This window comes from Protomyctophum parallelum (assembly GCF_964188405.1).
Source record: "Protomyctophum parallelum genome assembly, chromosome: 3".
NCBI lineage: Eukaryota > Metazoa > Chordata > Actinopteri > Myctophiformes > Myctophidae > Protomyctophum > Protomyctophum parallelum.
Genome location: NC_139698.1, coordinates 38,056,125 through 38,079,795, shown reverse-complemented (window position 1 = coordinate 38,079,795; position 23,671 = coordinate 38,056,125). Strand labels below are relative to the sequence as shown.

General features: G+C 41.9%; 1 protein-coding gene across 1 annotated transcript; it reads right to left on the bottom strand.

Annotated features, from left to right (window-relative positions):
• Positions 1-1,188: 1,188 nt before the first annotated feature.
• On the bottom strand, positions 1,189-23,441 carry mboat1 (membrane bound O-acyltransferase domain containing 1). The gene is made up of 13 exons (XM_083761401.1): positions 23,095-23,441; positions 22,345-22,490; positions 21,560-21,637; positions 18,679-18,774; positions 12,061-12,116; positions 11,875-11,929; positions 10,696-10,888; positions 10,007-10,199; positions 9,161-9,264; positions 8,481-8,545; positions 6,790-6,922; positions 6,126-6,277; positions 1,189-5,484 (listed from the first exon to the last, which is right to left on the bottom strand). The coding sequence occupies exons 1-13, from the start codon at positions 23,182-23,184 to the stop codon at positions 5,334-5,336; spliced, it is 1,512 nt and encodes a 503-aa protein (XP_083617527.1). The 5' UTR covers positions 23,185-23,441; the 3' UTR covers positions 1,189-5,333.
• Positions 23,442-23,671: the final 230 nt, after the last annotated feature.

Sequence of the window (23,671 nt, the reverse complement as noted above, 5' to 3'; positions counted from 1 at the left end):
GAAATCTGAAAGACCGGTTTGGTTGAATGGCTCTAGAGAGACTGTGTACCAATTTGCGTGATGTTTGGACAAAATCTGTAGGTGTGCTGTGCAAAAAAGCGGCCTCCTGGTGGCGCTATAACAGGCCGTTCTGGAAAGTTTGGGGCAGAGGTTCATCGTTGGCATCCAGGGAGTGTGTGTGAAAAATTTGGCATCGACCGGGTTAACGGTGGCCGAGATTAGCTGCTCACGGACGGACGGACGGACACACACACACACACACACGGACGGACACACGGACGGACGGAGTGCAAAACATACTCTCTCCCCATGCCTTCGGCCTGGTGGAGACAATAAGCTGTGAAACAAATTTGTGTAGCAAGCTTCTTGGATCTGGCAGCGTCAGGTTAAGACGTTACAGCAGAGAAATGAACCAGAGAACACAGTACAGGTCGCGGTGCGTCTTGTTGTTTTAAATTCTTAATTCTGTTTCGAACGACACCAACGAAAATCTAGAATATATATATATATATATATATATATTCGTTTTAAATACCTATTTCTAAGTTTTTAATTAACAATTTCTAAACTGTGTTTTAATTTACCATTTATATATTTGACAAACAGTTTTCAGAACACCAAACCGTATTCTGAATACTGTTTGTGAAATACGAAATTAGAATTCAAATGGCCGTACACGGACCCTGCCCCTCAAAAACTGTGTTCTTTATTGACTGACAAATAACTATAGGCCTATTACCTGACTTTCTCCAGCTCTTCTGTCTCCCACACTCTGGCCTCCAAAGCTGTGGGCTGCAGCTGCCTGTTCTAGAGGTTACCAACCATAGGCTACAATATTAGACATTACATTCCAATGTTGTAGGCTACTCTGATTTCAGATGTGATTGTATTTTAGTCACACATAAATATATATACGAAATCAAATAAATAATGGGAGTGGGTCGCACACACCAAGACTGCAGTTCAAAAAATGTATTTCATTTTGAACAGGGGACAAAAATAAAATAACTTGTTTTGAAATCTAGTTGATATAAATGAAACTGTATATTGTTTTCATTAGTTGCCTGCTGTGAGCTTCTGCTTGAGAAAAACACAACAGACAATCACCACAGGAACAGAGGGGACGAGGGATGGGTGAGTAGCCAATTTCAGATCATCCATAGATTTAATGGCTAGGGATAAGTGTTGTGTAGAGCTGGTCTGACTGGATGCTGTTATCGGGGTAGAATAGAATGCAGGCATGTCCACAGGTTAGGTTCAAAGCTGTGATGTGATAAAGTTGTTGTCTTTGTCGTTTACACTGGTATTGTTGCTGTTAACTATTTTGACAGTTGCTTGTAGAGCAATGACAAAACAAAAGTGTTTTCTTAAAGCCAACAAGCCTAACATACAATACAAGTTAAATAATTTACAGTTCCACAATGACATTAGGACATTTCTGTAAGCATTTATTTCTGGACTCAAATATCTTCATTCCAACAATGTGTTCTTACTTTCGTATGGAACATACACAATGCTCAAATGATAGCAATTTGGTAAAAAACAAAATAAGTAGGGATGTCCCGATCACGTTTTTTCCTCTCAATCCGATTCCGATCATTTGAAAATGACGTGATCGGCCCCGATTTCCGATCACGTAATCGGATCGGGACAACCCTAAAATAAGCTCACACCCACATGACATATTAGATCACAATGCATATAATACGGACATACACACAAAAAAAGATAGCTTTGTAATGTAGTGGTAATTCATTCAAAATAGCTGCTCAGTCTGCCAAGAGAAATTCATGTGGTTAATAGTCATTATGCCACTCATTGCTTATTTCCCGACATTAAAAACACACACAGCACACATATACAGTACCATGAACAAACAGGCTTTTGTCATTATTTACAACATTAATCCAAAACGTATGAGTATTATTGGCTACATTTCACATCTTACAGTAAAAGTGATCTTGCATTTTGATGGAGCATTGTTGTTCATTTTTCTTTAACACTATTTATTTAATTATTATTTTTAGCAACTACCTAGACTCCACAAAGGTTAGACATCATGTTCAGGTGAAATTCTCAACCAATGAACCAATTTAGTTCAAATTATTATTAAGAAGGGTTAGAAAGTGAAAGGCAGTTCTAAAAATCACATCACATTCCATCTAACACCCAGGATTCGAAATGGGGTCTCCCGCATTAAAGTTCAACATCATAACCACTAGACCAAAGGGATATATCCCTATGGATTGACTAGACTTGGAATGGCCTTCCTCTGCGTATAAGGGATTGTGCTACATTTCCCTCTTTTAAATACAATCTGAAAAAATGGTTGCTTGAAAACCAAAGCTGCAACCATTTATGATTATTTTAGGTGTATTTATTTTTTTGTGCTGTGTTCCCTATGTAATGTTATGTAAATGTATTCCACTGTTTGACTGTCCGTTTTGTGTTTCCTGTGAGGACTGCGGATGAAAATTAGCAACTGTGCTATATCCGGTGTATTTATCTCCATGTGACGTCCATTAATATGCATTGTCCTGTCCAAATAAACAAATAAAATAAAAATAAATAAAAACTTTTGAGCAAGTGCACAGACATTTAGAGGGGCAGGTGCTCAAGTGAAAAAAGGGCACCTTGTCACCTTGTGCAGTGCGTGGAACCGGCCGGTTGCCTTAATAGTGTGAGATTTATAGATTTTGGGGCATTAATAATATATTAGAAGCTTTTTTTAATCAAGAATTGATCAATGGTCCACATACTGTAGGCTACACTGTACGGAGAGAAAAAACCCTTCTTTTCAAAAGGGCACATTGCTGTCCATTGCTGGCACTCTAGCACCCCCTAGTGTCTATCTGTGCACGCCACTGCTTTTGAGACCATCAGGCAGAGCCTCTGAGCCACTCTGCTACACTCACCCCCCTTTTGACCTCCACCCACGGGGAAACCCAATCCGGGTCACGGCACCAATGTAACACCCTGGATTCTAACTCGGGTCTCCCGCATGAAAGTTCAACATCTTAACCACTAGACTGGACCAAAGGGATATCCCTATGGACTGGGGGAGATATTAGACTTTTGAGGCCATCAGGCAGAGGCTCTGAGCCACTGCTACACTAGAAAAGTGTAGTTTTGACATCCATGCTGAATGGTAGTCCTGTGAATCATTATAGGCTGCATCTTCCTCACTGAAAACTAAACTCTTTTAGACATCTCATGAGAGGTGAATCCAGCTCTTTCCTCACTCTAACTACAATCTGAATGGCTTTGATTAGCCTGAAAACAAATATGGAAAAACAATTATGGAAATTATGCTTGATCGATTTCACATTACAGTAGTACACAGGGCAGCTGTATCTCTGCTCAGTATCACATGGCTTGGGTTCATGGCTTAATTCAGTAGCGTAGAAACGTACTAAACTAACCAGCAGGTGTCTCTGTTATAATGCTCTGTGGCTGCTGATGCCCCCTAGCTACTGTAGCTAGATCATAACTTCCTGGGGTCCAGCCTCCCCAAGGACAACTTAGCTTACATCAACACGTTAAACATTAACGTCCAGTCATTAACAATATTCTAGAACTATACATTAGTGTTAGTAAAACTGTGCATTATAGTAGCACTATATCGTCACAATGTGAACAAATACCATTTTGTTCTCACAAATACATTCTCTGTTTTGGGGGCCAATGGTCGCATACTTTTAGTATGTATGAACCTCACCCCAAAAGAACGAAGCACAATGATTTCAAATGAATTCATATTATATTCTGCATAACCACAAACTTGCTTTCGATTTCTCATATCATGATATCTGGTATCCAGCACCATTCCCATGACAAGTAAATAATTGAATGATCAGTTTTGCTAGTGTCTATCAGAACCAACAAAATGTTCTTCAAGATATGTCTTTATAAAATAAAAAAGGAAGACAAGTCTTAGTTTTCAACAATATAAAATGACCTCTTGTGGCAATTCTTCATCCTTCCACAGACTAGTTATTTAAACCTCTTTGACTATTTATTCACTGACCATTCCTCTTCTTTTCTTATTACATTATACTACCATTATATTTCAGTATATATAGGTCCTATAGAAATGAAAATGATAGTCCATTTGAAATTTCATGTGAACTGGTTTGAGATGTAGTTTGTTGTGTACTCTGGAGTCTGGATACTTCTTTCTATAAATTTCCACTGTGCAAAGAAAATGGCTTTGTAAAAACACTGGCACAGTACTTTAAGATGGATATGGTCACTGGCAGAGTTTGTGTGAGAGATCATGGCGCCCGGAGGGAGAGCATGGCTCACTCATTCACACAACCACCAGAACGTGGACAGTGTGTGCAGCAGGCGCACAGACCCTCCTCTAGGCATGGCCTTTTGTTGTGGTCATACAAGGCTGCCTTTGTGTGTGTGTGTGTGTGTGCGCGTGCATGCGTGTGTGTGTGTGTGTGTGTGTGTGTGTGGTGGGGGCCGGAGAAACAAGTCTGTGCACTATTTTCTAGTGTACCTTTAAGCCTGCTCCATGATCGTGTGTGTGTGTGTGTGTGTGTGTGTGTGTGTGTGTGTGTGTGTGTGTGTGTGTGTGTGTGTGTGTGTGTGTGTGTGTGTGTGTGTGTGTGTGTGTGTGTGTGTGTGTGTGTGTGTGTGTGTGTGTGTGTGTGTGTGTGTGTGTGTGTGTGTGTGTGTACACGCTCGAGCGCATGTGCCTATACCCTTGTATTTGTACCCTGTGTGTCTCCGCGTGTTTGTGTGCCAGTGGTCCCACTGTTCTGGCTTGGATCCCAGATTCAAGCAGAATGAAACAGTGTGAATGAAGGAAAAAGGAAAGTGCAGGAGAAGAAGATTGGAGAAAAGCAGAGGAAGGGAGATCAGAGAAGAACGGAATATAGAGAGCTTGCAATTCTCACTCCGCTCGGCTGCATAGTTCTTGGAGAGGGTGGAGCGGTACGTAGATGGGTTCTTCAAACCATGGAAGCAGAGGGCCTACAGGAGGGCCAGCGATATACTGTATCTCTAGCAGAAACATTATCGTATGTCGTCTTCTCTCGGGACGTTAGGCCTACTGTATGTTAGCATCTGTTGCAGCGTAAAAAAAACCTATCCAGATGGCACATGCAATTAGGCTATTGCACGTTCTGTGTATGTCCCACAGCATGGCCTCAAATCCTGCATTGTCTCATTTATCCTGCTTTATGTGTCAATCCCCATAACACATAAAGAAAAGTACAATATTCCAGTGTGAGTTTACTGAATGCCTTTTGATTTATCCATTTGTTGTTGTGACATGACGGACAGACGAGAATCCAAATGAAGAGATGGGAGAAGAGAGGTTTTCAGTCTCCCTTCACATTGTTGTTGGCGTGAGCAGCCTGGCACTGGGACGGACACGGAGGAAAGGAGGTGAAAGTCTTGGCTTTTTGTTGGGTCTGATGCAGGACGATCGTGGCCAGAATGCTGACAATGTGAATGTAGAAATACATGGACCTGAAAAGACGGACATAAATAAAGGATCAATTCTAAGCAATACTAAATAACGTTCTGCCATAGAAAATCAATCAGATAATCCAATCATTGTTTATTATACTTTTATAGCATCTACAAATCTATTGTATATCTATTATCTTTCTACATACCTGTAATAAATCTTAAACTATATGGCATTTTTTAATGCAAATTACATTGTGGTTGCTTTTATCCTTATATGCAACTGTAACCACGTGGGTTAAAATCCAGGTCTTCTGCATACCTCTCAATCAAACGGGAATCACTCCGGGTCATAATTAGGCTTCTAAGGCTTCAAGCACACACACAAACATCCATTCTACTATGATTATATCAATTCTTTCACACAATTGGATGCAGAAGGTACTAGTAGGCTATGTCAAATATGTTAGGACTCTAGAGTTCTCTATGTTATAACAATATCGCAACCAGGAAGGAATATTTCATCAGCCCACTAATAACTGATACAGTAGCTTGTAATTCACAGGTTTGGCTATAGGTTCAAATTGTCTTAATAAGGCACAAATTGAATGGCAACTGACATAGCAAGTGCATGGCTTGGAGGACCACAGCTCCATGACTTTCACTGCCGCACAAGCTGAATAAGGACAGTCCGATCATACCTGTAATGAACCAAAGTGGGTTCTACTGCCAGCAGTAGGAATGGCATGACAGTGTAGCAGATAGCCAGTTGAGTGGTTGCCCATGTTATGATGTCATAGAGCAGCTTCACACCGCTGGAGTGCAAGAAGTGGTGGCGGAATGATTTTCGCACCTGGCCGGGCAAGGTGGCATGAAAAGAGAAAAGACACGCATTACTTCAATGACCGATTGATGACTCACACAAGTTTATATCAAAGCAGCGGTGTGTTGGTAAACCATCCCGGTGGCGTGAATTCACATTTTTGTGTCTTCTGCAGACCGGTCTGGCCCCAAGCACTGGGTGAGCATTTTGTAGAAACAAAAACGTGGAAGAACTATAGTAAGCGACTGCGCCCACCAAGCGCTTGGGGCCTGGTCTGGTCTGTCTTTAAGGGGACAGAGCCCCACCCAAAACACCATAGTATTCTAACAGTGTACCGATTCAGTCAGACATTATTAAAACAATCTTCTCTTTGTTAGAAATGTTATATTTTGTAGAATACAGTATATATTACAGTATATACATTGGGACAATACTAAAGACAATGCTAAAGCCATACATTTCCCTACCACATAGTTACACTGCATGTTTAGTTCTACTTTTAGTTAAATTCATTATAGTTTGAGAGGAAGAGGAATACTCACAGCTCGTGCCGCTGTGGTGATGGGAATGGCAGTGATGAAGGTGAAATAGTACCCTGGGTAAACACCGTGCCACAGTGCAGATAGGACGAAGGTCAGCGCTGTACGGTAATGTGGTGCTCGGTCATAACACACACTGGACAAGACGGCAAGGGACAGAGAGGACCACGCATTTATTTCTTTAACATTTGAAAGTTTTCATTTGGACATATATATAATCATTCTCTTCCACTGACGCAAATAACACATGATGCAAATGGAATGAGCTATTCTAGATCAGTGGTTCTCAAAGTGGGGTCCGGGGACCCCCAGGGGTCCTTCGGTGTGTTCCAGGGTGTCCACAGCAAAATGAGTAAATGTAGCATAAAAAATAGTTTAATCACTTAAAGCCTATTTTATACTTGGACTATACGAAAATACTCCAATCTAAAAACTCAGAATGTGTGTAGATCTGCCATTTTTAATTTCAACATTAATTTCAACAAGGGGCTGTATTTTGCATGTCTTAAGAGGCGTGATCAATGCCATTTGGCTATTCTGAGTGGCCAAAGAGCATTGACCACGCCTCCAGGTCTTTAAGGTCACCTGGTACTTAAGACACGCAAAACACAGCCCTTAACACAAGTGTTTGAGATAACACAATAGATAACACAATGCTATCTTTCCTTTTTTTTGTCACTAGAGGATCTAGCGCCACGCGTAAAAAATACCTGGAACCCAACACTGTGTCACATGATCAGCTAACGGCGTTGCCTTCTGAAGCGGTCGGGTGTGTTAATGACTGCACACACAAAATGGGGCAAAGAGAATATACAGTATATGGCAGAAATGGTAGGGAGCAATGTCAATAGAGCTCAATAGCGCAGCACAACGCTGAAGTGCGTTATTTAGCTGGTGGCTACTGACGTGTAATGGGCGCAAACATAGCAATGCGAAGTGGAAAGTGTGTGCAGTGATAACAGTTGTGCGATAACCCCACTTCCGCCCACTTCCGCCCACTGTAAAATAATATAGCTTTGATGAAGAAAGAGATTAGAAGGGAGGGGAGAGACGGAACAGGGAGAAGGTAGGCTACAGGGGGAGGAGATTGGAGAAAGCTACAAGAGGAGGGCTACTAACAATAAATAGCAGCACAGAGGTTTTTGTGCAGGAGCTGTAATGAGCGGCATACCTGCAAACATTAGGTGTTGAAAAACAGAAAGATTTCCTGGATTAGGCAAATGGCCTAACCTCAACGCTGTATAACAAGTTTAGTGTTTACATCACTAAACATATCAAAAAGTGTGTGTGTGTGTGTGTGTGTGTGCGTGTGTGCGTGTGCGAGCGAGCGAGTAGGTAGAATATCTGAAATCTTGAAGTGCATCTTCTTAGGAACTGATTGATGCATTTTCGATTATGTAATGTTTTGCACTTTGCATAAAACCGGGAGATTAACAGGAAAAAGCAGAATAAAGGGTTAAAAGTAGGGATACTTTATAATATGGTATCAGGGTTGTCATTGGATAAGAGAGCTAGCTCTCGATTGACCTTCCTGAATAAATAAAGGTGGCGACGCTGACGTAAGGCTGCAGCTGTGTACACTCTGTGTAAGTTTGCAATGATGAGCCAAGAATTTCACCCCCGTTACTTGTAATGTGATAATGAAGATTGATTCTGATTGTGAAGAAGGTATGAAGAGCCGTAGCGTTACTTACGTCTTGAGCCACACTCCAGTCTGAATATTCCAGTTGTCTATGAAGGTTTTGAAACTAGTTGCTGTCTGAAAGAGAGAGACGAGAGGACTATGGATCTCATCGCCAAGCAAATGTAGATGTATTACTCAAATGCTGCATCAGCGCATCTAATTTACTTTAGGGGTCACTGGTGCTCTCACAGAGTGGCAGTGAAGCCTTATTCACACTTTGTTGCACAACAGTGTCGCTCACTGAAAATAGTTCAACTCAGTTCAACTTTAGAAAACTCAAACCTAACACACTGACACTGTAAGGCGTCAGCCAATGTCAGCTGCACCATAAGTTTAGGACCATCTCCTGTTAAAGAGTATACTACGCCAGATTGATCTACCTCCCAGTCCCGGCAGAGTAGTTCCGGAGCAACGGATTGTGTGGCCGTGGTCTTTCCCTAATGGGACTGATCAAGGGTAGCTACTGGGATGTAAGTTGGGACTTCATCACCCCGGCTGAGTCACCTGAGTGAGGGGTATGATGTTGTGAGACCTGAAACCCTGATGACCTTGGGATTCATCACATGTCCCAGGTGCATCCATGCAATGTTTTTTCATTCTACTACAGCATACAGTAACAAAACACAGTTAATAAGGAGGACTCGGAGGAGAGCAGATATTTTAGGAAATCATGTGAAACACTGAATGTACCTCAATCCCCCAGATGTTGATGTTACAGATGAGATTCCAACATGGTTGGCCATTTTCATCCATCCCATTAAAACCATAGCCTGCTGCATTGTTGATGGCATCCGCTGACAGGAGAGAGACGAGAAACATGACCAGATGATTATGTTGTATACTAGTGGTCCCCCCTCCAATAATCATATTTGAACTGGGCACCCCGCCAAAATAATCATATTTGAACTGGGGACCCCCAACCCCAGACAAGCAGTTGGAATTGTAGGAGTCGAGGCATGTTTGACTCGGTTCCACAGAAAAGTGCAATGTTCAGAATTTGCTAATCAGGATGGAATATGAAAAATCTGACGGATCCGTCTTAATCACTATAGAGATGATGTCTACCGATTTGCGTGATGTTTGACTGAGCTTCTCTTCTTCCCAGCTAAGTCCTGCCCCATGCAGGAGCTAACTATTTCCATAGCTCCTTATCCAGACATCAGTCATGTCAAAACTTGACTATTGTAACTACCTCCTTACTGGCCTACCGACATGCGCACTTTCCAATAGCAACCAAAGGTATGGCACCCCTCCCCCATATCTTGCAAGTCTGATCGCACCCTACAAACTCTCCCGTCCGCTCAGATCAGCCGACGCGGGAAGCTGGAAGTACCTTCGCTAAAAACCAGTATAATTTGTTGATTACCTTTGGGTAATGGGTTCACAAACATGGATTAAGAAACACTTACAAATACTATTACTGTACAAGCATGTGTGCTCAGAACTGCTCACTAACACGCACACACACATGCACTCACTCACTCTTACTCCATTAACTGCTGAGTGACATGCAGGAAAGGAACGTGTGGCGCTTACCTAGCGTCCAGGCAAAGTAGAATTTGGGCCTTGCTGCTTGTATGGAGAAGAAAGCGTAGGTCAGCCTGGTTAGGAAGGAGGCCTGGCTGATGAAGTTGACATCAATGTTGTATGTGATTGGCAGTGACCTGGTCACAATGAGGAAGAACAGCATGCAGCCACAGCACACCAGGAGCTTACGGCACACTGCATTCTGAAGGAAGAGTGTATTATTACTAACGAGACAATGTTCCTCATTTGTTTTGATAACCAATGGGTTTGGATAGTAAGAAGTACTAATACACTTTACACTATAAAGGTTGTATTGATGTACTTCATAATTTAAGTTTCTAGCTACGTTTGGGAACAATGTTGGGCTCGTTACAAAAAATAGTTATATAGTATATTACTCGTTCATTAGTCTTTTCAAAAGTGTTTTTTTACTTATTATTCCCTGCCGCAATAACTAATTAAATTACTTGTTGCAGGTTGTTGCTGATCGCTTTTGGATACAGTAGGTGGGACCTAGACTGGCTCACAGAGCCTCACACTAGGTAAACCAATCTGTACACACATTTAGCCTATGGAGTGACACAATTTACAAGGAATGTTCTTTGTTTTCTCGAAACTACAATTATGGAGTTTGTACGTCAAAGAATTTCGCCCGCTTCTTTACTGTAAAAGCAGATGTGTGACTTTGTGCTACATACCACTGGTGACGGGTCAGGGGCTTTGTCATAGCCGTTCTGTCCGTTGCAGGTCCCCGAGTGATGTCTGAGCTTCCTGTGGATATGTCTTCCCTCTATGAAGTCTATGTAGTCCTTGTAGTTACTGCACGGCCCTACCAAGATGCTCAAGAAGTTCAGATTGTAACTCAGGTACTCAATTAATGACGGCCTCTTGCTGTTGATGAAGCAAATGATTGGAAATCACATTTAGCCTGATCACAATTTAATTCTTGAACCTTCAGTTCATTCTGTTTTCATGTTATGTTTGAACCCTAAAAAGACTCCTGTAGAAAGATATATTTCAGTTTGATCCTTTCAAATTATTCAAAATGTCAAAACAATAGTCAACCGAAATAACTAGGTTGGTCACATGGTTTTCATTCCACGATGAGGCTAGGCTTTTGAAATGACATGCATGGTGCACTGATAAATTCAGGTTTTATCTGTTGACATGCATAAAATATAATTTCTCTGCATGCTCATATGTATATGTTATTCACCATGATTGCATCTGCTTGTCATTATCCTTGTTGGCTGAAGAAAGAAAGAGGAGTGCATTATTTCTTTAAAGATTTTAATTAAAAAAAGAGACAAAATACTTCAATGGGATCTACGGGTACCATACTTTGATACTGGAGTGGACTCCTGAAACACATTGATACCGATTGATTTCTAAATAGCTACATAACATAAAAAATACTGTTTGGTTTATGTGGGAGTACACATGTAATACACCACAACCACATACTTAGAGGCAATATAACTTCCCAAATTATCCCAAGCATTCTTTTTCTGCATTATGGTATACAATAATAATAATAACAATAAATATAAAAATAAATATGTGCACATTAGTGCATATCCGATAATATATTGTAGACTGATAATAATACGTCTGGGGTAGCCAATATTAGGCACTGGTTTTTATTACTACATAACATTTGTTCCACTCCACCTGTGGTACACATACTGTATACTGTATAATTGCCAGTGCATCATACTATTCAGTATGAACTAAAGCTATATAATAATATGTGTTTACACTCAATTAGAGAGAGCTATTTAGCCAGACTTTGTTTTTGAAATATTGTTAAACATTTGGTTTCACAATGGCTCTAAAATGATGTTCATTATTGTAAAGATCTCATAATGAATACATACTGTACAGCAAGACGCTTCTGATCTGGTGTAAGTTCTTCTGGCTTCTTACACATCCCTGGAAAACAGAGGGAAATGCTAACTGACGCGAGACATGGCCAAAGCATTTCCGGGGATCCCCAGCCAAAAACGTTGAGAACCCCTGGTCTATGTAAAGGTAAGGTTACATACATGTCGCCTTTGTCTTACCATCATGTAGCTGAAAAGCCAGTGTGGTGATCTTCTGGGTTGCTATCATCAAAGGCCTAAGGAGAACAGACAAATTATTTTATTTTTCTGGGAAAGTAATATTTGCTTCTACCAAGGTAAAATAATATATCTTTCATAATTAAACATCTATTCATATGTTACCATAAAAACAGAATCTTTCTGACATGGGTTATTGGAAAAATACATAAAACTGAAAGAATTATAATAGTCCTGCATTAGGTATTACTTAAATGTATTTCAGCAATGACTAACTAGATCATCGTGCTTAAAGGAATCCAGGGGGACATTTGATTGTATGACCTACGGTTCAAGAGTTATAGGCCAACCGATAGTGGGCTGAGGCTGGTTTAAAAAATGTCTGCATGCATTTTTTTTCATAACGTATGCATTAAAAAGAAACGGTAGAACAAATTAAACTGGGGTGCAAACCCTGGCCACACCAACATCTCTTGGTCTTTGACACTCGACTGACCTTTTTGACCCAAAACCTAATTATCTCTTCGGTGCAGACTACTTATCATTCCCACAACGTTTCATTAAAATCGTCACAGCCATCACTTTTCAACGAAAAGGTTAAATCACCACTTCACTACAATACCCTGCCTTATTTTGCTGTGGGTTGGCCGGTTGGGTCACTCAAATTGCCATTGGGCTCTTCTATGAATGGACACAGTTAGACTGTAAGGTGTAGTAGAGCCACAAAACTTTAGGAACTGTTAAAGTCTCGTTTTGCATCTTCTCACCAGTTACATTCACAGATAAAGACCTCTCTGTTGACACAAGAATGTGTGAATGTGTGTGCGTGAGTGTATGTGAATGTGCGACTCTCTTGCACATCCACGCATCAGGCCGTGTGTGAGAGGGCTCCATTGTATGAACAGTAACATAAAGCAGGGCAGAGAGATATTGGCTGAGTGGCTGGTAGTGCCGGGCCTATATGCCTGATTTATACTTGGTTGCACGCTGTGTCGCCGTGTTGACACCAGCATGCAACAGTATATCACCCTAGAGTCTGCAGCCACTAAACCGGGAAAGCCTCTGTGTCATTTTATATTAAGCTCAAAAGCATTATTTTATACTTTGCCTATTCAAAAATATCAGATATAATAAGCTCATATTTGTAGAATCGCCTCAGGGTTGTTGTAGATTTACAGTGATGGCACAAGTTTCTTTATGGACATCAACATTTTAAAACATTGTAGTAGTTATAGTTTGTCCTGTCCAACTGAATGTACCCGCCGTTTTTAAAATTACAAACCTGCTGTTGTAATGAATGCAAAATAACCAGTCAACAGCATTAAATCTGTGGAAACCAGCAGCTTCATCAGAAAATGAGGTTGACAGTGAGCCATCTTTGTCTCCAAATTGAATTAGCGGGTATGTGAGAATTATATGTGTGGATTGTGGGCGTCCCTGATGTCAGTGGGCGTCCCTGAGCAATTGTTTCTGTTTTGTGTGACATCAGACTAGATCTTGATCAGCAAGAGAAGAAAGGTAGGGCGAGTTAGCGGGAGGGGAGGAAAGGAGGGAGATAGGGAGAGCCTATATATACAGTAGCGTGCACGCACACAGATTATTACATTACTTTGTACAGGTTAACCAACACTACACACAGATCACAATCTTTTTGATTCACAACCATTCATGTCTTCAGACTAAAAGCAGTTGGCTCACTAATCTAATATCTGACCCTGCCAAGGCGCACAGACCACACTACTCATCACGGGAGTCACACAGAGGTCATCTGAGGCTGCCTTCATTCAACCACAGTAACAGAATACACTGTTAACTATAGGCTACAAATTGTCAACTATGCCATAAAATAAGTCATCATCCACTAAATATAAATCTGATGTGGATATTACTTATATAGAAGCATTTTAACAATCTTTAAACGAGCATTCAGTGATCAAAAGAAAAGAAAAACCTGTCAGCCCCGGTGTGCACATGCACTCACTACAGTGGGGGGGACACGCGACAGGCCAACAGAACGCACACCAAGGCCCACCCCCGCTCGTTCGTGATTGTCGGAGATGTAACCCAGGTTTATAATTGTATGTCTGTATTTGTATCTCTGTTTGTATGGTCACGGTACCATCTGCATCAGTACGCATGCATTTGTATGGTCATGGTACCATCTGCATCAGTTCATAGCTCATCACACCGATCACTCACTCACTCAGTCACACCAGTCTCTCCGCTTTCCCCAGACGAGGTTCTACAACTAGTGACATCCTCTAGACCTACCACCTGTCCTCTTGACCCTGTCCCGTCTCCAATCTTCCAAACCATCGCACCTGATCTGCTCCCCTTCATCACCTCCATCATCAACACCTCAGTAACCTCAGGCTGCGTCCCATCTGCCCTCAAGTCAGCCAGAGTAACACCACTCCTCAAAAAACCAACCCTTGACCCTTCAGATGTCAAGAACTACAGACCAGTATCACTCCTTTCATTTATTTCTAAAACCATTGAACGTGTCGTCTCCAACCAGCTCTCTCTCCATCTCTCACAGAACAACCTGCTGGATCCCAACCAGTCCGGATTCAAGAAGGCCCACTCCACAGAAACTGCCCTGCTGGCAGTCACAGAAGCACTACACGCTGCCCAAGCTGCTTCCCACTCTGCAGTACTGATTCTCCTAGACCTATCAGCAGCATTTGACACAGTGAACCACCAGCTGCTCCTAGACACCCTAGCGGAGCTAGGCATCGGTGGAACGGCACTAAAGTGGTTCTCCTCCTACCTCACCGACCGGACCTACCAGGTTTCCTGGAAAGGTCTGTTATCATCCCCCCGAACCCTCCAAACTGGGGTCCCACAGGGATCTGTACTTGGTCCCCTCCTTTTCTCACTGTACACTAAATCCCTTGGCACTATCATCTCTGCTCACAATATATCCTATCACTGCTACGCCGATGACACACAACTGTTCCTATCCTTCCCCCCCTCTACCACTCAGGTGGAAGAGCGCATCACTGCATGCCTGGCTGACATCTCACAGTGGATGTCCTCCAACCATCTCAAGCTGAACCCAGACAAGACTGAGCTTCTCTTCTTCCCAGCTAAGTCCTGCCCTATGCGGGAGCTAACTATTTCCGTAGACAACGCCCTGGTAACGTCTGTCCCAACAGCCAGGAATCTTGGTGTTGTCCTGGACAGTCAGCTCTCGTTCAAAGCTCACATCACAGCTGTCACTCGATCCTGCAGGTTCACACTCTATAACATACGACGAATTAGACCGTTCCTCACCCAGGAATCAGCCCAGCTCCTAATCCAGACAACAGTCTTGTCAAAACTCGACTACTGTAACTCCCTCCTTACTGGCCTACCAGCATGTGCACTTAAGCCTCTCCAGCTGATCCAAAATGCAGCAGCTCGCTTGGTCTTCAACCAGCCAAAATTCTCACATGTCTCCCCCCTGCTCCGCTCCCTCCACTGGCTCCCGGTCGCTGCCCGCACAGAATACAAAACTCTGATGCTGGCATTCAAAGCAACCAAAGGTATGGCTCCCCCATATCTTACAAGTATGATTGAACCCTACAAACCCTCCCGCGCACTCAGATCAGCCAACGCAGGGAAGCTGGAAGTACCCTCACTAAAAACGCCGGGACAACGCTCCACACGTCCCAAACTCTTCTCCCTTCTGGCTCCAAAACTGTGGAATGCACTTCCCATTGCAGTCAGAACTGCAGCATCACTCCCAATCTTCCGCCGTAGCCTGAAAACCCACCTTTTCAGACTCCATCATGGCCCATAGCACTTACCCTACCCCCTTAGATAGCATTTATGTTGCCTTAGATAGCATTTGATACAGACTTATAGCATGTTATGTAGACAGCACTATAATTGTATTGTATTTAGTCATAGCACGCCAGAGTACATATGTATAGCATAGTAGTAAATATGTATAGTTTATATGTATATATAGTATTATATGTATAGTGTATGTATAGTTTCATTATATGTATGTATAGTTTCATTATATAGATATTCCACTGTTACTTTCTTAGCTTACGCATGTTTCATGATAAATGCTTTTATGTGATGTATTCCCATGCTTTTGTTCTTGCTTAAATGTAAGTCGCTCTGGATTAAGAGCGTCTGCTAAATGCCTAAATTGTAAATTGTAAATTGGAATCAGCAATCATCACCACACCCTAGTATAAAGCACAGCGCTTTTGTCTCAGTCAGTGAGGTGCACATCACTGACTGTGGCAGGTCTGTATACTTTCTTCTACAAACATTTTTACTCTTCATTACAATTAATTATATTAACACTGATACTGATGATTGGTTTTAGACCTACTGTACACACTGGTGAACCGAACTGATGAGCTGGATGAGCCGTAGAACTTTAACTGAATTGGTGAGTTTATTGTTTGAAATGTTTTGTTTGATTTGTTATTTTCATTTAATGGCAGTTTGAAACTTAAAGGATTATTTGATTTGACATTTGTAAATGCTTGTTTGATTTGTATGCTGTTGTAGATCAGCTACTTTGATTATTATTTTGATAAGATATTTAATTTGGCCCCTCTCTATCCTGATTGGATGAAGGCTGGGCCACCTAGCCAAAAACAAAACTTAAGGTTTTTTTTTACCCCAGGGGTTAACTGGGGACATGGAGGAACTCCTTATATGGTCAGCACACTATAGTAGGGAGTATTATCACAACAAAATAAGTGATATTTGAATTAAATTAAATCACTGAATATACCTTTAAAGCAAATCACCATGAAGTCCAACTGAAATAGCCTGGCTAATAAGCCAGACGCGAATCAGCCGTTGGCAAAAAAAAGCCTGGATGAGTGACGAGTCTGGCTTATTAGCCAGGCTACAACTGAAGCCACATCTGTTGTACAATTAAATGGTAAATGGTGCATTTATATATCGCCTTTATCCAAGATGCTTTACATAGATTGTGCATTACATTCACCCACACATTCATACACCGATGGTGGCGGAAACCATGCAAGGCACCAACCAGCACATCAGGAGCAATTAGGGGTTACGTGTCTTGCTCAAGGACACTTCGACACTAACTCTGGGGGAGCCCGAGTTCGAACTGGCAACCTTGCCGTTACAATCCAGCCACTCTAGCCGAGCCACCGCCGCCCACAATAAAGGAACTAATTACTCACAAACTGATGATCCTGTTGGAAATCATTGTATATCTACATCCATGCCGGACGAGGCATACAGTATATGTATGTGAATGTCCTGCTGGTTATGTTGCTAGAAAAAGCAGCGCACAACCTCTGACTGCAGAGAGCTGTGAGCTGCCTTTATCACATTTGGCATGGCTGTGTTATCAGTTACTTACTACTGTGAGGAATTAAGACAATATCCAAGGGATTACTTGCTACTGGAACTTTCCAGGGAGAACCCAGCAGCAGGTTGTGCATAGTGTCATCTTGCAGAGATATTGTACTGTATGTATCTTAACAGATAGATACTCTTGTTGCATTTTACGTTTACAACCATCAGGCGCCAACAGGCGCTCATGTGGTACATTTACATACCTACCTACAGGGAAAGCTATAATTGATCGCCCTAAAGTGGCAAAGTTCATTGTTATTATGTTCACACACGCATACATTTAAGATAATTGAGATTCCAAAATATGTTTCTGGTATGTGGCACTTTCTTCACTTTGTCTATTTTCTATTTAATCCTTAATACTCCATGTAACAACAAGTACAACAACAGTGTCTAATCTCATATTACAATATAGATATTGATATACTGCCCAGCCCTAAATCTACAGTATTTCAATACAATTCTAGAAAAGTATTGGAGTCAGTCAGGACTTTTGTAATGAAATGTCTCAAACACAAGGCAAGTGTGCCCGAGGATGGACTGCTCCCTCCCACCACATCTACAGCACAACAAGCTCACTGTAGCCAGGCAGTGTCAAATCAGCAGAGCAGCCAGGCAATATCAACTGTTAATAAGCTACGCCGTTGTTACTTTTTATCTGTGCCGTTATTTACACAGGGCTGTGGTGCTGGTGGCCCTGTCAACGGTAAAAGGACCTGTAGAGACTAGCCGATAACACAAGAACCATTCTGAAACATATAGTGCATTACTCATACACACATGCATCTGCTGGGTGGGGCTATAGGAGAGAATGAGAGAGATGAGTAACACATGGCGAGGGCATGCGAGGAACGAGGTAATGAATAAAATTACTGTGGGGAGACGATGCACGTGGGTGTGCATAGTTACTGTAGATGTAAACAAGAAATGAGAAAGAAGGAGGGGGTGGGGAGGGATTCGGAAGTTGGAAAGAAATTAGTTGAACAAGGTCAAAAGTTAAGTATGAACCCAATATGTATGAAATTGTACACCTGGGGAGAGTGGTGGGTACAATGGGATACGATGGAGTGGGTAGGGAAAAGGAATTGATGAGTGAGAGGTGAAAATGGTAACGGTTGGGCATGAGAGAAGTGGGAACATGGTGATGGGATGGGAGAAAAAAATATATATATGAGGGAGGAGGAAGTGAATGAAATGACAGCACAAAGAAATGGGACATTTGGAGCAAAGCTTGCAGTATATTGGGAGGAGAAAGATAAATGCTCTTTTCTTTACCCAGAGAAGTCTGTGGACAGAATTCCGTAGTTGAATATGAAGACCCTGCTGACTTGGCACACTGTCAGATAACCCATAGCCATCACCATAGAATACCTGTACCAGGAAAATGAAAACAATTCAGTTAAAACATGTACACAAGAACATTATAGACTCAAACCAAATGATTGTTTTATATGCATCTCTTTTCAGTAGCCCCCATTCACAAATGACTACTACACTACTGAGTGACTCCATCCTTAGACTGTAGAAACAAGATGTGTTGCTGTACGTAAGAGGCAAAACCATCTTCCATAAGTCCTTCACCTCATATACTCCCCATATATCTCTGCTGTCTAGAGGAAACCTCATAACTCCAAAGTGTTCATTTTTCAGGAAATGAAAAATATACGTTTTTAAGGAAATGAATAAAACTGATACAATACTGCCTCATCAAAGTGTTGTGACTTTAGATATTGTCAATTACTTGCATTAGAAGGAGAGAGGTGGCGGAGTTAGTAGACAGTTTGAGGGTCCAATGGAGTTAAGAGGTTTTGTCCAATGTGTTTTTTACTACTTTCCATTGGTTCAATATTTTTGAAACAACACACAGACGTAAAGGGCGTTCAATAGCACTGATTCATGGAATAAAATAAAATCAAAAACCTAAAGAAATTGAGTTATGAGGTTTCCTCCGGACAGCAACGATATACAAAACACACAGTTGTAATGCAAGTTTGTCCCCTAAGCTTGTCTGGCAAGTTCAACATGTAAACAATAGCAGCTACATAGTGTTGCACCACAAGCTCGGAAATGACACACAGTTGTTTGAGTGGTTGTGTCAGCAACTTGTCAACAGAAAGACGGACAGGTAAAACATGCTTCACTCACTATTCACTGCACTAACCTCAAATATAAACTCAAACAATGATGCACTCAAATAATATATCATGCAAACAAGTTAGTCTACCACATTTTTTTTTTTTTTTTTTTTTTTTTTTTAGATATTTTTTTGCGGCTTACGCCTTTATTGATTTTTTAAGGGATAGAAAGTAGGCTGACAGGAAACGGGAGAGAGATGGGGGGATGACATGCGGTAAAGGCCGTGTCGGGTCCGGGAGTCGAACCCGCGGCACACCGCGACTGGATCACCAGTCCGGTGCCCAGACCGTTACGCTACGGCCTGGGCCTGTCTACCACATTTTCAATAAATATATTTCTTGTTGCATTGCAATGTTATTTTCAAGTTGCTAAATGCTCAACTCATTGAGACCTGGGGCCGATTCATTCTACAAATGCTTTCTAAATCAGTAGTTCTCACACTTTCAAGATATTTCTAATATATAAAAAAAAATGTTCAAGCTCACAGTGGCTCTGAGCACCCCCCCCCCCCCCCCGGATTTGTAAAGCCATGTCGAGGGATACAGGCAGACTGGGCATTGGGCACCTCGAAGTAACATTATGTCCAAATTGTTAACAAAACATTGAAAAATCGTCTGAAGAAATAAAGTAAAGCATTGGTTCTCATGTTTGCTTCAGATCACCCCTGTAATCTTTTCATCCATGGCACCCCTGGCTGAATTACATTGTCATTTACTGTAACCCTGATCCATGACATTGAAAATAACTTTATATTTATAAAATAGCCCGTTCTCTTCAGCCTCCACAGCCCTTCTCATCAACATCATCATCATCTCCGTGGTGGTCTAGTGGTTAGGGTGCGGCGCTCTCACCGCCGCGGCCCGGGTTTGATTCTCGGTCAGGGAACACTGTTTTATGATGAATTCCTGTTCTGTTCTTTAACTATATAGAAGTGTCTATTTGTACATCTTTAATGTTTTGATGAATTGAACAATGTGGACCCTGTTGTAAACAAGTGTAATGCTTAATTGGGTCGTCCACTCACAGTTAACAGTCTTTGTATTGAGTTTGTGCTTGAAATGTATTGTAATTCTGCAAACTGTTAATAAATATTTAAATCAATTAATCAAAAATCTCCTTCTCACCGCCGGGTGACACACTTCATTTTTATGCTTGTCGGCAGCTTACATCTGACGCGGAGGAGAGCGTCAGATGTAAGCTGGCCGTAAGTCGTCGGCGAAAACAAAACTAGTGTAGCCTTGGCCGGGAGGCGAACCTGGGTCCCCCGTTCCAAAGGCACGTACGTTAACCAGTCGACTAGACAGTCATGACTCGATAGCCAAGAAGCAACGCAGCAGCTTATAGCCTACACTAGAATGCGCCTTTGTCTGTGTCAACATCTTGTCACTCAATTTGTCACTCACTTCGCAAACCAAGAAATATAGAGGACTACAGGCCATAAATAGGCTTCCATGTGCGTCTCCTGAGGGGACCGCCCAAATCCCCGGAAGGATTTAAAGTTGAGACCTGACGCGACGTCCAACTGACGCCTTCACGCCTGACAGTGTATTCACAGCCAGTGTGGCACGATCAGCAGATCTAGAGCTTGTAGATCTTCTATTTTTATAGCCAACACAAAAATCTAAAATTACACAGGTGCTTTCCTGTTTTTTATTGGGTTAAAACGTGGAGAGATTCACATTTATTTTCTTTTAACCACAGTCAGGAACCATAGCATCCCTATGCTGGGGGCGAACATTCGGCAAATTATCAATAGCTCAGTCACAACCTTACAGTCTATGGTCACAACGCATAACGTTGCAACACATTTTAGATAGGCTATATTCACCATTCAGCAAATGGTATAGAGGGGAAAGGGGGATTCGTAAGGTAATCATTTGATGACAGACGGAGTCTCCACTCTCCAATAGGAGTCTCCTCTTATTGAAAGGGTTTTTTTAAATAGTAAAAAATGGCAAATAAGTTTAGGGATAAGGCTTAAGGGGTGGCGCAAGATATAGCCCATACTGTACTAACTCACCTGTGAAGGTTGCTGATGTTGGCTTTGATGATGATCACGTAACATGAAAGCACCAGGGTGAGGATATGGACTGAATACCTGCAGGTGAGAGCACACACAACATGCGTTGTGATGCTATTTTTGGTGCATGACACCAGCACAGTGCACACTGAATATAAATCAGGCTTCACTGTTTGAGATAGGATAGGAGTAGTGCAAAACTAATACATAAATAAATACATATCTATCACTATACTTCTAAAACGATGCAAGGACTTGGACAAGCAAGGACAAGCTTGCAGGGTGAGTCTATTAACAATCTGCTATACGCATTAAGCTATACAATGCTGCTATACCATCTGCTATACGCATTAAGCTATACAATGCTGCTATACCTGCTGCTATACCCATTAAGCCATACAATTAGATAAGAATGAAATAAAAGTCATTGCAAGTAGGACTGGGCAATTATTTATTTTAATACCTGATTGTTCAAGCTGTTCTATATATTATTTACTTTAATTAGTTATTATATCGGTGATTACTTATCAATATCTAAGATATTGAGGTAACAAGCAATTGTGATATTTTATTTTGTTGATACAGTATTTCTGTAGTTACACTATTATGCAAGAATGATTTGTTCCAACTTTGTATGGATGCTATAAGAGCAATCCATCATATTTCCTAATAGAGTTCTACAGAGTTTAAATCAGCAGGGACACTGTGCCCCTTCAATCCCCTTTGGAATATCCCACGCGGCACGCCCCTCTCCCACAGCTTCCCGCAGACAATGTCTTTCTTACCATCCAAAGCAGAAGATGACAAAGGCAATACCCAGCAGAGTGGCCACAGCATGCCTGACCATGGGACTTGCATGATCGGGGCGGAGGTAGAGACGGAACCATGAGGCAGCAGCAAGTGCAAACAGCTGACAAGCTAAGAAATTTACCTAGAGGGGGTTCACACATATGGTCCGAATATTTATCCACATATATTATAGTCGGAGTAATGGCATGTCGAAATTATGGGAACTTTTGGGCAGTCTCCGCCTACACACACACACACACACACACACACACACACACACACACACACACACACGCACACACACACACACACACACACACACACACACACACACACACACACACACACACACACACACACACACACACACACACACACACACGCACGCACACACAGTGACATTCTTTCTGAAAACAAACACTTTAAAATGCAACACCTGACCGAACATCACAATTATGACGCAGCCACGCTACATTCTAATATTAAAAAATATAAGTGTGGACTGTAATCACTGGATACGGGACGAATAGATGCTGCAGTAGGCTACTAGTAGCCTGGCCCTGGTCCTCAATTCAACTGAAAATGCCACTCAAAGTTGGCAAAGAATGCGATCAACTGCGGAGGGAATGAGGGAATAGGGATGCTAACAAGATGTGCACCCAGATAATCACATGATCAGACTACAAATAAAATAAAATCAATAAACTTCCCGACTAACATTAAGAAAGTGATTTACTGATTTCTACCTGATCCAGAGGAAATCCGAAGAAGTTGCTGAGAGGTAGCAACCACTTGGATCCAGTTGTTTTAAAAGCAGAGTCTGCCTGGTCGCCCATTGTGCGCTCTCTTTTTCAAGACAAGTTCAAACCTTCCACCGAACGACGAGCACAAGTTCTGTTTATATTGACAGGGGTGCATCAATGTAATTTGGCTATTTCCTTATTTTCCTCAAGGTCTACGATTCCAATCCGGGTCTACGATTCCAATCCATCACGAGGTTCATTGCGTCTTGACTCTTGGACCAGATCGAGTCGAAGGGCGGCCTGATAACTCAAGCCAGTCTAGGGAGAGACCGGTCATTACAGTTCCTCTCTGTCTCCGTCTTTGCCCTCAGTGCCCTGAGCCTGAGGGGAGGCGACGCCGGGGGCTTGACAAGGGATCAGAAATCCTCTTCCCCGCCCATCTAAATGATGAGAGCACATTCTATGCGAAAATCTCAGATCATGAAAAGGCAGTAGTATTTTGGATTTTCAGATCAGCATTCGATTCATCCATAAATCAGAAACCATGGTCTATGACAATGTTATTGTGTATTAAACAATC

Excerpts from the sequence above, each read along its gene's own strand:
- mboat1 (XM_083761401.1), bottom strand. The coding sequence starts at position 23,184 with ATGGGCGACCAGGCAGACTCTGCTTTTAAAACAACTGGATCCAAGTGG. Across the intron at positions 21,638-22,344 it reads GTCATCTTCTGCTTTGGATG|GTATTCAGTCCATATCCTCA; the intron begins GTAAGAAAGACA and ends TCTCACCTGCAG. Across the intron at positions 9,265-10,006 it reads CTACTTTGCCTGGACGCTAG|CGGATGCCATCAACAATGCA; the intron begins GTAAGCGCCACA and ends CTCTCCTGTCAG.